General features: G+C 37.9%; 1 protein-coding gene across 1 annotated transcript in view; it reads left to right on the plus strand.

Moving 5' to 3' along the window:
- PDCD4 (programmed cell death 4) overlaps nucleotides 1-13,870 on the plus strand; it is a 26,731-nt gene continuing 12,861 nt past the window's right edge. Inside the window, exons 1-4 of the mRNA XM_019988661.2 lie at nucleotides 1-206; nucleotides 4,561-4,667; nucleotides 11,334-11,636; nucleotides 13,175-13,269. Of these exons, the coding sequence (XP_019844220.1) occupies nucleotides 4,625-4,667; nucleotides 11,334-11,636; nucleotides 13,175-13,269 (441 nt within the window). The 5' untranslated portion in view covers nucleotides 1-206; nucleotides 4,561-4,624. The remainder of the gene's footprint in view (nucleotides 207-4,560; nucleotides 4,668-11,333; nucleotides 11,637-13,174; nucleotides 13,270-13,870) is intronic.

The following is a 13,870-nucleotide window of genomic DNA, read 5'->3' on the forward strand; positions in this document are numbered from 1 at the left end:
ACGATTGGCCAGAAGACCTCCTCGGATTGGCCAATAAACGGCGCCCTGTCGCCCCCGTGTTACTGGGTAGAACAAAACAAAAACAAACAGAGCGAGAGGGGCCAGAGACGCTCGGAGGCAGCGGCAGACGCTGAGGTGCGGGGTCGGGGCCGGCTGACCAGAGACCTGGGCGAGCAACAGCGGCGGCGACGGCGGCGGCCTGAGGGGTCAGTAGCGGCGGCCCGGCTCGCGCGGTCGGGAGGACTGCGCCCTCTCCCACAGCCCCTATCTTCAGAGGCAGCCGCTCGTTGAGGGGGGAGGGGGCCGGGGGGTTGTGGAGGCGGCGGCCGAGTCTGGGTCAGGCTGGCGGGGCCGGCGTCCGCCGCCTCCTTGGAGTTCGGCAGGCCCAGCCGCGTCCGCCCCAACGCCCTGGGCTGCGGAGAACCGGCCCCGGTGCCCTCCTTCTGCCCCCGGCCGGGAGCGTGGCGCCGCGGGCCCGCCCCCTCTTGGACCCCCTCCAGGCTTAGCGGGGCGCGCGAGGCTCTCGCCGTCGAGGGGCTCCTCGCCCCCCAGAAGGCCGACTTTTCATTTTCCTCTGGGGGTGGGCGTCGGGAGGCGGGTTTCTGGCCCGACTGAAATCCTGTGAGGAAGGTTTGCGCCCTCCCCGCCCTCCTGGTCTCCTTGGTGGCCGGCTCTGAAGATGCGGCCGGGCGTTCCCAGACCCGGCCCACCGGAGCCCGGGCCCGGCCGCCCGCCCGCGTCCAGCACCACGCGGGGGTCGGCCTGGCCTGGGGTCTGCAGGAGCCCGGGCCTGCGCGGCGGGGAAGCGGGCCGGGCCGCAGCGGGAGGGGCTGCTGGGAGGCGGCCACGTGCCTGCCGCCCCGGCCCTGCGAGAACTTCGCGGCGCCTCAGGTTGGGTATAGGGTCGCTTGTTTAGTTTAAATGAAATCTCCCGGAGAAAACAAAGGCAGGGAGGGAGCCCCCTTTCTGTGTAACGTGTGCTCTGTCTGCTGCGTTTGTCTATTTGATGCTGCGGTGTATGCGGGGAGGCTTTTTTGGTTTGTTTGCTTTGCAAGAGCTTTAGAACTGCCTTCGGAAGTCAAAATCGCCGGTCTCCCCTGGCCCTAGTGAGAACTGACTGCGTAGCCAGCAGTTGTGAGATACTGACAGAGGAGTAAAATGACTAAAAATGCACCTTTCTCGGGGTAGGGGGGAATGTCACCGCCTGTTTTTCCCTGCATTTTCACTGTTAAATTAGACTTTTGGCATTCTTGCTAACGTAAGGCTTTTTAGGAACTCACCACTCACTTTTTAAAGGATCACTACAGATATGTTGTAAATTTACTTATTGGTATTTATGCCTTTGAGCTTTCCTGGCGGCTCAGTGGTGAAGAATCCGCCTGCCAGTGCAGGAGATGCTGGTTCGATTCCTGGCTCCGGAAGATCCCTTGGAGAAGGAAATGGCAATCCACTCCAGTATTCTTGCCTGGGAAATCCTGTGGACAGAGGAGCCTGGAAGTCTACAGTTCATGGGGTTGCAAGAGTTGGACACAACTTAGCTACTAAACTGCCACCACCATTTGTGCTCTTAACTTCCCTTTTTTATAGGTTTATTAAACTCCTTAATATCTTAGCAGGCGTCTTTGAATTTTATTTTGATTGGTTTTTCTGTTGTAATAATGAGAAAGGAAAAGTAGTTGCTAAAAGTGTAAAAATAAATGACATTTTGCTATTTTCCCTCATTTTTGCATCATTGTGGTTGAGTGCTTTTAGCTGATTTTAAGTGGCTAGTTAGCAGTGACTGTAGCCCTGGAGTGAATACAAGTACTTTTCTAGTTAACATATGGCCTAAACTTCAAAAAACAGTCAAAGTGGTTTATGAGGTATATTTCAGGAAATAGGTTTTTTTAGGGGAGGTAGGATGGGAAAGTGAGGGTCTTTTGGGGAATGTCTTGGAAATTGATGCTTCTGCCTGTATGTTTCTGTGAAACACAATGGATAAATGAAAACTGTTTAATTTCAGCCTTTAATTTTGTCTGACTTACAGCTTTATTGAAAATTTTCTAGTTTTGTGTGAAGAATGTGGAGTTTAGATTTTTTTTTTTTGCTTTACATTTTTCTTAAGTTTGTGGCAAAAATCTTATGGATTGTTAAGTAACTGGAAGCTCATTACTTTGAAGACAGTAAAAACATGGGACTTATCTTTATCCTTCTGTAAATTCTAAAACATCTGTGTTGTTATCAAGTGTCCCTGAGTTCTTGAATGTGTTAATCATTGCCAGAAGACCCAGACAGGGCTTTTTGTTGTTGTTATAGTTATTTAATAAAAACAAACTTGATAAACTATAGTCATTACCTGATAATGTTCTTTGTCCAACTGAGTGTTTTTGTGTAATAATTTAGATATTATTTTTAGTGTTAGAAAAGCAGTATTTAAAATTTTGATATGACAGCAGAAGTCTGTGTTCTAATAAGCTTCTCTCTGGTAACTCTAAAGAAGAATTTTCCTGTGGGTTATTAAAATCTTGTATTGAGCTTGTGCACACGGAACTGGATTTAGAAGGTCAGGGTTCTAATCCTGGTTCTTCCAATGAGCACTTTCTCTGATTCCGTTTAGTTATGTGAACAGTGGAGTTCCTACCTCAAGATTGTTCTGAGTTGTACATGAAATAACACATGTAAAATTGTTTTTGAATTATATGGGGCTTTTTAAACATCAGTTATACTTTATTAGCTAAGTTCTGTGGAAAGTGTCCTCTTGAAGATTATGCTTGTATCAAGATTGAAGAAGATTTTTAAAATGTAACTCGTTAAAAAATCTCACACGCGTATCATGTGACATTTTCTCTTTCCAAAACATGTGATTCATCTAAAAAATGAAATAGGTTTGGGATTTTCAGCTATGGAGGACACTAATGTTTAGGTTTACGAACTCTTATTGTTCATTTATCTTTACGTATTTCTAAGGTTCATTTTTTCCCCCTTAAATCTGAAGTTGGTAGGAGTTATGATACTGAAAGATATTTATGTACAATCCATATTTTTGTTTCTTCTGAATAGAGAGTGATTTCACCATTTTCTTAACTTCTGAAACAATATGGTAGCATCTGGGTAGCCTAAGGATTATGCCACATTAAGAAACTTAAAATTTTAGCATAAGGTATGTGTTCATTTTTGTTTCACAAAATAATACCTTTTTCTGAAGGAAAGGGCTGTACAACTTACAAGATGTTAAAATGGTGTATGTTAAGAAATGTAAAAGTCAGTTTTTCCTTTGAGTGGCAGGAGGCATATAATTTTTCTAAAATGACAACAGGTTATGTTACATGAAAACTAAATGCTTTTTTGTAATTTGTTTATTAGTCATTCTTTTTAATTTGTGCATTTTATATCTTTTAAAAAGTCACTAGACTTCCCTAGTGACCCAGATGGTAAAGAGTCTGCCTGCAATGCGGGAGACCTGGTTTGATCCGTGGGTCAGGAAGCTCCCCTGGAGAAGGAAACGGCAACCCACTCTGGTATCCTTGCCTGGAAAATCCCATGGACAGAGGAGCCTGGTGGGCCCCAATCTATGGGGTCGTAAAGAGTTGGACACAACTGAGTGACTAACACACATATCTTTAAAAAAGGGCACACTGCTGGTGAAATCATTATAAATGACCTGAATGACATATCTAACTTACGCTACTTCTAAACAGATACTTAAGTACTGTAAATCACTATTTAAAAAATATTTCCAGAGAGATTATAAAATTGTATTTGGTTGCACCTTCTGGTGATAATTTTCATGAGAATGTATTTTGATAGTCTTTTTTCAAACAGTGGATTTTTATTGCTAAGTTAATTGTCTAAATAAAAGGTAACTGATTTCATCAACTAGGGCCTTCCAGCATTAGTAATATTCAAACCATTTTGAAATCAAGATCTAAAATATTGAGGTGCTAATGTCATTGTACTTACTCTTTTCTTAAATAGGTAAGATTTTTAAAATGAATGAGTTTTTCAGATTATAAAAATAATGCTCTCATAGAAAATACTAATTTAAAAAATTTCTTTGTAGCAGTAATTATAGGTGCTTCGGTGATGAAATGGCAGATTTATCTGCTTTCAGATATGTTTTAGTGTGAAAAATAAGATAATCCTGTCTTTTTTTTTTTTAACCAAAACTGTGTTATTTGCATTTTAAAGTATTAGTTCTTACAGTTAATTGGCAACAAACTATTCAATATCTAGATGTAGCAGATTAATTATGAGGCCTGGTATTTTTAAAAAATTTGGAATGTGTATCTACTTTAACTTGAAATAAGCATGTTTAGCAAATATATCTTTTAATTCCAAGTTACAGGGGTGCTTTGCCACATCAGAAATATGGACTTTTTTTTTAATCTTTTTGGACACAGGTAAACTTATCAAGAAGATTGAAACCAAATGTTAATTAGGGGAAGTAAAGTGAACTCTTAAAAAAAAAAGGAATTATGTGGTGATTTTTTTTTTAAACGGTCTGAGTAAGTAAATTAAATGGACCTTAATTATGTGAGTTTGGAAGACGTTGAAGTTTTTCTTTTTTTTTTCTTTTTAAAGAAATACATCCCAAAGGAAGAGTTCCATTTGATAATTTAATCAGTGCAAGTGAAATTAAGGAACAATGGATGTAGAAAATGAGCAGATACTGAATGTAAACCCTACAGGTAAGTAATTATCTTGAATCTTGACTACTGTGAGCAAGTTTTAGGCCATTCCAAATTTTATGAAAACATCTTTACTTTAAAAACCATCTTAACTCATGCTATAAGAAATCAGGTCATATTATTTTAAAAATCAGGTTGGTGATTCTTACTTTTATGAAATTCATTGTATGTATTTTTCTGTGTGTCCTTTCACATTTCATACATTTATTCTTCAGTATTTATAATAAACTCTATGGTGTGGATGGGAGCAGAATAGTGAACCTGATCATTACTATTTTCATATGTGCTAGTTAGTGGTTTCTATACTATAAACTATTCTTGGTATCATTGCTATCTTTCCTAACTAATAATTTATTATAAATTAACTGTATTTTCCTCAATTTCCCATGATGCTTCAGTAGTACATTATTGTAAAAATGATTTTGTAGAATAGATATCCAAAATAACTTTAGATCACTTAAAATGTGTATATACCTTTCAGGATAATCTTTGTAGAGAGCTGATTAGGATTATGAAATATTCTCAGTAGCAAGAACTTTTCATGTTGGTACGTTTTAGGTAATTCTTTGCTTTATGATTAATACTGAAAAAATCTCCATGGAATTGAATGTTTAGCATATTTCATTTTTTAATATTATAGCTTCGTTTTTCAATGATTTTGATTCACTGTTCTGTCCAGTTATATAGTGATCTGAATTCACACTTTGAAGTTGAAGCTTCTTTCCTATTTTAAGTGTGCTAGAAAATTATTGTTGAAAAAAATTACTACAATAATTAATGATTATTTTGGTGCTGCTATATATAATGTCTCTATGAATACTTGTTTTTTAGCATTATAAATGGGTCTTATGTCCCTGCTTCATTGAGGCGGGAATAGTAATGATAAAATTTAAGAATATATTTCACAGATGGATAATTGTTTCTTCTCTGTATTGTCTAGTATGATAGCCAATAGCTACATACGACTACTCAGCTCTTAAACTGGGACATGTCTGAATTCAGATGTATTGTAGGTGTAAAACTTTTTCTATTGGTTACATGTTGAAATGATAAAATGGGTCTATTACATTAAATAAAATATATTAAAATAAATTTCAGTTGTTCCTTTTTAGTTTTTAATAGGAATATTAGGAAACTTAAAATTACATCTTTGACTTGCATTATTTATTAGATAGCACAGCTCTTTTATACTGTTTTCTAATTGTAACAAGTTCTATTTCTGACTTTGTTCTTGATGTCTCTGCTCAGTACTTCTTAAATACTTCACTACTTGGATGTGCCTTAGACAGGCTTTTGCATTCAATTTAACCTGTAACAGTCCATGTTAGACTAGTGTATTAATTCCAGCTTCTACTTTTACCAGCTATGTTACTTTGGGGAAGTAGGTTATGTGCTTTGACCTTCAGTTTATTCATATGTAAAGCTGGAATTGTAAATAACCCACTTTAAAGGTTTGTTACTGGGATTAAGTGAGATACTGTGCATGTGTGTCATGCCCATAGCATGTATTATGCATATCACAAATGAAAATGTGCTTATATTGTTAAATATAATAACATAATTCAGTGGACTAGTAATTGAAAGTGTGATTGTCTGGTACTGTGGTGTAATGTATGTTGGGTTGGTTATTGAGATGTTAGAGAATTCAGAAAGAAGAATTTAGTACACAGTAGAAAATGACTTTGAAGTCACCACATTCTGTACTCAAGGTTTTATCTTTTAAACTTCGGTTTTCTTAAAGTCAGATCAATAGTGGTTCAGTTCAGTCGTTCAGTCGTGTCTGACTCTTTTGTGACCCCATTTCTAAAACCAGCTTGAACATCTGAAAGTTCACGGTTCACATATTGCTGAAGCCTGGCTGGGAGAATTTTGAGCATTACTTTACTAGCATGTGAGATGAGTACAATTGTGTGGTAGTTGGAGCATTCTTTGGCATTGCCTTTTTTTGCGATTGGAATGAAAACTGACCTTTTCCAGTCCTGTGGCCACTGCTGAGTTTTCCAAATTTGCTGGCGTATTGAGTGCAGCACTTTTACAGCATCATCTTTTAGGATTTGAAATAGCTCAACTGGAATTCCATCACCTCCACTAGCTTTGTTTGTAGTGATACTTCCTAAGGCCCACTTGACTTCACATTCCAGGATGTCTGGCTCTAGGTAAGTGATCACACCATCGTGATTATCTGGGTCGTGAAGATCTTTTTTGTACAGTTCTTCTGTGTATTCTTGCCACCTCTTCTTAATATCCTCTGCTTCTGTTAGGTCCCTACCATTTCTGCCCTTTATTGAGCCCATCTTTGCATAAAATGTTCCCTTGGTATCTCTGATTTTCTTGATGAGATCTCTAGTCTTTCCCATTCTGTTGTTTTCCTCTATTTCTTTTCATTGATTGCTGAGGAAGGCTTTCTTATCTCTCCTTGCTATTCTTTGGAACTCTGCATTCAAATGGGTATATCTTTCCTTTTCTCCTTTGCTTTTTGCTTCTCTTCTTTTCATAGCTATTTGTAAGGCCTCTTCAGACAGCCATTTTGCTTTTTTGCATTTCTTTTTCTTGGTTATAGAACCCCAAAACTTAGGTAGTGAAGTGAAATCTCTCAGTCGTGTCTGACTCTTTGCGGCCCCGTGGACTGTAGCCTACCAGGCTTCTCCCTCCATGGGATTCTCCAGGCAAGAGTACTGGAGTGGGTTACCATTTCCTTCTCCAGGGGATCTTCCCGACCCAGGGATCGAACCCTGGTCTCCCGCATTGGAGGCAGACGCTTTAACCTCTGAGCCACCAGGGAATAGGTAAGTATATAGCAAAATATAAAAGAGCAATTGATGTAAAAATGGGTTAAAATTATAATACCTAATATATAAATATACCTAGATATATCTACTGCTCAAGATACATAAATGTATATTTGAAAGGATATTAAAATAGTTGAAGAAACTCAAGTGTAGGAAATATGATTAAATTGAATACTTTAGTACTCTGAGGGACATTTTAATGCATTGTTATACTTCTAAGAGAGGCCTTTATCTTCTGGTTGAGTTTGGTGGCTCACCTTGATTGTTGAATAATGAAAGCAATATGTTAGAGATAGGTGTTTAATGTTTGCTTCGGTCATCCATTCTTATGTGAAACACCATCTAGCTTGTCTAATCTATGATCTTTCCTTCTTCCTCTTATTCTTTTTTCTTCTTTGTATTCCCTCATTCCCTGTTTCTTTAGCTGTCACCACTTTGTTGCACTCTAGCTTGATATTTTCTATAGTTAACAGTCATCTAAGATTCAATGTGAGTTTGAATCTTATCCGCAGTCCTTCTTAAGTTTGTAACTTTTCTATGAAACATCTTTCTGGAAAATGAGGATAAACAGTTTCATTGTAGAACTTTGTTTGAATTATAGACCATGTAGGTAAAGTACTTGTGACCTGCTATGTAGTAGGTACAATACTGATGGTAATGATAGAAGAAGTATACAACTACTATGGCTACTGCTACTTTTACCACTAACAGTCTTAGTAGTTTAGGTCTGGTGGTTATGATGATGTCCCAAAGTGACCCTCCTAGCACTGGCTTCCTTTCCTAGTCTAAACTTTTGAAATACTGTTTATTTTTTTAATTCTCTTTGAAAGCCCTTTATTTTGTCTTTAAAAGGGTTAACCTTTTTATTTATCTCGGAGTTATTACCCTTGCCCTTTTCAGTTAGTTCGTGACTGAATACAGCAACATTTTCTTAGCTGGTCTCTTGACACTTTCTATTTTTTATAAGATATTCAGTATTCCTCTGCAAACAAATTATGCCATATCTACCTATGATATCAAATCTGAGCTCTGACCATTTGAATGTGGGAGTGGTCAGCAGCTATTCCAGTGATTGGGACAGGATCAAAAAGGACCTAACATTACAAGGTAATGAGTTTACACTTTATTTCGACCCAATAGGAATACCTTCAAAGGATTATCAGTGGAAGAAGATCAGTCTCCATGCAGTTTGGAGAATGGTTTGAGGATTCAGGGCAGGAGACTATTTATGAGACTGCTCAAGTCGTTTGGTGCTTCTTAATGTTTTTGTTTTGTGATTACTACAGGATTTGTGCCTGTTATACTTTTTTTCAAGAATTGTAAAGATTTTAACACACCTATGGTTCTTTATAGGATGATTTAAAAAATCCTTAGTTTCTACCTTAAACATTTGAAAGACCGTGCATATAGATTTGACACATCTTAGTTACACTTCGGAATTTCTTAAGACATTTAAGCAAGCTTCAGGAGTTGGTGATGGACAGGGAGGCCTGGCGTGCTGCAGTCCATGGGGTCGCAAAGAGTTGGATGCAACTGAAGACATTTGAAGGGCTTTCCAGGTGGCACTAGTGGTAAAGAACCTGCCTGTCAATATAGGAGACAATGCAGGAAGACATAAGAGACACAGGTTCAATCCTTGGCTTGAGAAGATCTCCTGTGGTAACCCACTCCAGTATTCTTGCCTGGAGAATCCCATGGACAGAGGAGTCTGGCAGGCTACAGTCCCTAGGGTCACAAAGAGTTGGACATGACTGAGGCAACCTAGCAAGACCTTTGAAAAGGGATTCAGCTCTGAGTTGAGTTAGCCATAATGAGCAAAACTCAGGCCCAGGGGTAACTAATTCACTAGCTTTCTGAGCCTTGAAAAGTTTTCAGAGTAAAGCCAGTTGTTTCCATGTCATTTGATCCCCATTGACATTAGAGTAGATAGCATGAAGGATACTCTGCTAGGTGCTGCAGTTACAAAAATATACAGTATAGACATGGTTCCTGTTTTGAGCCTTATGACTTATTTGGAAAAGCACGACTGGTATATAAAAATAAAGTGATTTCGTGAGGTGGTAAATGTGCAGTATGTGAGTGTTACTGTGCCTAAAATTGTTAGAAAAGTTTTCATGGAGGAAGTAAGACCTAAAGTATGTCCTAAAGGACTTTGGTAACTGGAAAAAGCAGAGAGGATGACATTTTAAACAGAAGACCATTGGGAACTGTGGATGCATTGCTGTCTTTCAGAGAATAATGTGCAAATTTTATATAGGCTAGAAGATATTCAGAGAGTGGTAAGTAAATGTGAGTCAGATTTGGAGAAATGAATTAGAATTTTGAGATAATGGCTTTGAAAGCAGTGATGAATCAGCAGTTTGGCTCAGTAATCACAAATGATCACTTATTTGCCAAATGCCTTTCAACCTCTTTGGATTAGTAGCATTTTCTAAGTGTCCATAATTAATCATGAGATGTTTGGCAATTTATTTAAATACTCTTATCTTTAGTTTCCTTGTCTGTATAAATGATGCAATAAATAGCTCTCTAACTTATGGGTAAGTGACAAAATGCCCAGCCTAGAGCTTGGTAAATAATAGGCATTCTGTAAAAGTTTATCTCCCTTCCCTCAAGAGCCTTAGTCTTTTGTTTCTATCTCTAGCTGCTTGACTGTCTTAACTCATACAAGTTTCAAAGGTTTTATGTTTGTGTTTATATTAACACAGGTTTTATGATATAAACACATGAGATAACACACTTTCTGTAAACATTGTTCATTAACATTCAATGCCTTAGTTTACTTTCCATGATACTGTGAAGAAAATCCTGGTTCAGTTCAGTTCAGCTCAGTCAGTCAGTTGTGTCCAACTCTTTGCAGCCCCATGGACTGTAGCACGCCAGGCTTCCCTTTCCATCAACAACTCCCGGAGTTTAGTCTAACTCATGTCCATCAAGTCGGTGGTGCCATCTAACCATCTCGTCCTCTGTTGTCCCCTTCTCCTGCCTTCAGTCTTTCCCAGCATCAGGGTCTTTTCCAGTGAGTAGGCTCTTCTCATCAGGTGGCTAGAGTATTGGAGCTTCAGCTTCAGCATCTAGTCCTTCCAATGAATATTCAGGACCGATTTCCTTTAGGATTGACTGGTTTGACCTGCTTGCAGTCCAAGGGCTCTCAAGAGTCTTCTCCAGTACCATAGTTCAAAAGCATCAATTCTTCGGCACTCAGCTTTCTTTATGGTCAGACTCTCACATCCATACATGACCACTGGAAAAGGCATATCTTTGACTAGAAGACCTTTGTCAGCAGTGTCTCTGCTTTTTAATACACTGTCTTGGTTTGTCAAGAAGCTTTTCTTCGAAGGAGCAAGCATCTTTTATGGCTGTAGTCAGTGTCCACAGTGATTTTGGAGCCCAAGAAAATAAAGTCTGTCACTGTTTCCATTGTTTCCCCATGTATTTGCCATGAAGTGATGAGACTGGATGCCATGAAATTATTTTTTTGAATGTTGAGTTTTAAGCCAGCTCTTTAGTTCCTCTTGATTTTTGCCATAAGGGTGGCATCATCTGCATATCTGAGGTTATTGATAATTTTTCCCTGCAGTCTTGATTCTAGCTTGTGCCTGGCATTTTGCATGATGTTAAATAAGCAGGGTGACAATATACACTCTTGATGTACTCCTCCAGTTTTGAGCCAGTCCATTTTACGTGTCTGGTTCTAACTGTTGGTTAGTTGTCATTTATTAGATTGAGCCTATGAAATTGGCAATATGTGACTGCTACATATAAAAATGATAATTTCATATGATTCAACCTAATCTAACATGACTATAGCTGGTATAGCAATAGACAGTTAAAATGCTTACTTAGATTTCCTTTTTTCCTTCATTTTGTTTTTAAGACCCAGATAATTTAAGTGACTCTCTCTTTTCTGGTGATGAAGAAAATGCTGGGACTGAGGAAATAAAGAATGAGATAAATGGAAATTGGATTTCGGCGTCTTCCATTAATGAAGCTAGGATTAATGCCAGGGCAAAAAGGCGGCTGCGGAAAAACTCATCCCGGGACTCCGGCAGAGGTGATTCCGTCAGTGATAATGGAAGTGAAGGCCTTAGATGTGGAGTATCTGCACCAACCAGTCCAAAGGGAAGGTTGCTGGATAGGCGATCCAGATCTGGGAAAGGACGGGGATTACCAAAGAAAGGTTGGTATATATCTTACACAAAGAAATAAAAGGAAGAGATGCTTTCTGATTCTTGTACTGCAATTTCTTGTTCTAAGAATGAGAGGAATTTAAACAATGATAATATAAGGCTTTATGGTTTGTATGTATTTTTACATAGTAATAATCCAAGAATTACCCCACTCTTTAAATTGAGCCTTTTTGCTTGTTTGTTTAGGTTTAGCTCTCTTAAGCAGAACTTGGTCTCATATTTCCAGCAAAATATACACCAGTGCTTTTCACAGTTATGACTTGTGCACGTATTCTCTAATTCTGCTTGAAAGAAGTAGGGTCAGAAATTCATCATACCTATTATCTAATGAATCTAATTAATTATGTCTTGTTAAGAATACATGATAAATACAATTTGGTAATATCAGGGTCAGAATTTTAATAATTTTGTAGATCTGGTTCTAAGTTCTTTTTAGTTCTATTTATTTTGGGTACTGATGTATCTCCAGGGCCTGGAGTAGTGACTCGCGAGGTAGGTACTTACATAATTGTTGAATTGAGGGGTCTTGTTAGCCTCTGTGGTAGAATTTTGATGCAGTTTGGAGATTTCACTTGCATCTAAATGGTGGAAGCATCAAATTATGGCCTAGGATTCTCGTAAAGTTTTTGTGCCTTGTCAAAAATTGTTGTTGAATGACTCTGCAACCATTGCCTGGATCAGAATGAAACCTAACTACCAGATTTGGTTTTGCTCTGGTGGTAAGAATTATACTCAATGTGTAAATAACGCCCCCCTTCCCCATGGGTGATAAAGTTCTTTTAAAATATTGCAATATATTGAGCCTTATAAAAACATTTCAATACATTTATTTAGTAAAGCAACTTGGAAAGTTGGAATTGTTCAACTTCTGCTGATCTATTTGTTGGTAGAAAAATAGAAATGATTAGTTTGGTTAATGCTTAAATAGAAATCAGTTATTTGTAATATATTTCTGACTGTAAAGTATTTGTTTCTGGTGGGTTTAGAGGGTTGCAGTCGGACACGACTGAGCACACACACGTGAATATCTAAAGAGAATTTGACTTTAAAACAGTTATGGTGGTCACCATACTTTGTTGAATAATTTCTCTGTTGTTGAGTTTTCTATGTCATCCCTTAACTGAATCAGCGTATTTCTTTTTGTTGTTCCCAAGAAATGTCAGAATTTAGAGCCCAGTTGTTATCAGCTGCCTTGAGGTTACCGCTACAGCTGTTTTTGTTTGTTTGTTTGTTTTTTACTTTTATTTTAAAGCATCTGCCTTTTTAACTTTGTGAGCTGTTTCAACTTGGTTTTTTGGAACTAGGTTATAAATATATCTAATCATTACTGAAAAAGCAATAATCTGAATAAAAAGTTTACCGTATAATTCTCAACTGGCAAAAAAAAACCCTGGCATAAAAATTAAAATACAGTTTTTTAACTGCTCCTTAATTAACACCTGAACGTCTAGAACTATTTCAGATTTCAATTAAAATTTATGAACTGTGGACATTATGCTGTTTCCTTTCTCAATTCTAAACTTTTCAGGTGGTGCTGGAGGCAAAGGTGTCTGGGGCACACCTGGACAGGTGTATGATGTGGAGGAGGTAGATGTGAGAGACCCCAACTATGACGATGACCAGGTATAAGGCTGATACTTCTTGTGATACGTATTTAAAAGACTTACAGACTTTTTTGACCTCATGTTTGTAACATACTCATATATTGGTCAAATCATGTATTCTATATTTGTACTATTCATATACATATAATTTTATTTATATGTGTGATTATCTGCATGATTATATAATATGTATATGAGTGTGTATATATGTGTGTACACATTACACCCATTCGTATATATATCTAAATCGTATGTATATTCAGTACTTTCGGACTATTAGGTTAATTTTGGATTAGAAAACCAAGTTAACTGAGTAATGTATGTGTAATTTTCACTTGGTTTTTTAATTTAATATTTGGATATGGAAATATTTCTAAGAGAACATGAAAAAAATTTTTTTTTTTTTTTTTGAAAAAAATGTTTTAAAACCAGTAGGATTCAAGTACTATAAAATGTTTGCTAAATATTCTAATTTTAATGTATAAACTTGAAGGTATTTGTTGTTAGATGAAGCCAGTCACATGTTGCAGGCAAACACTTCAGGACTGTTTTTTGCAGAGGACAGGGTTAGAAGATTATTGGACTTCTTATTTGTTTTGAAATTTCAGTTGAATAGTGCT

Source organism: Bos indicus, chromosome 26 (genome assembly GCF_029378745.1).
Source record: "Bos indicus isolate NIAB-ARS_2022 breed Sahiwal x Tharparkar chromosome 26, NIAB-ARS_B.indTharparkar_mat_pri_1.0, whole genome shotgun sequence".
NCBI classification, from domain to species: domain Eukaryota; kingdom Metazoa; phylum Chordata; class Mammalia; order Artiodactyla; family Bovidae; genus Bos; species Bos indicus.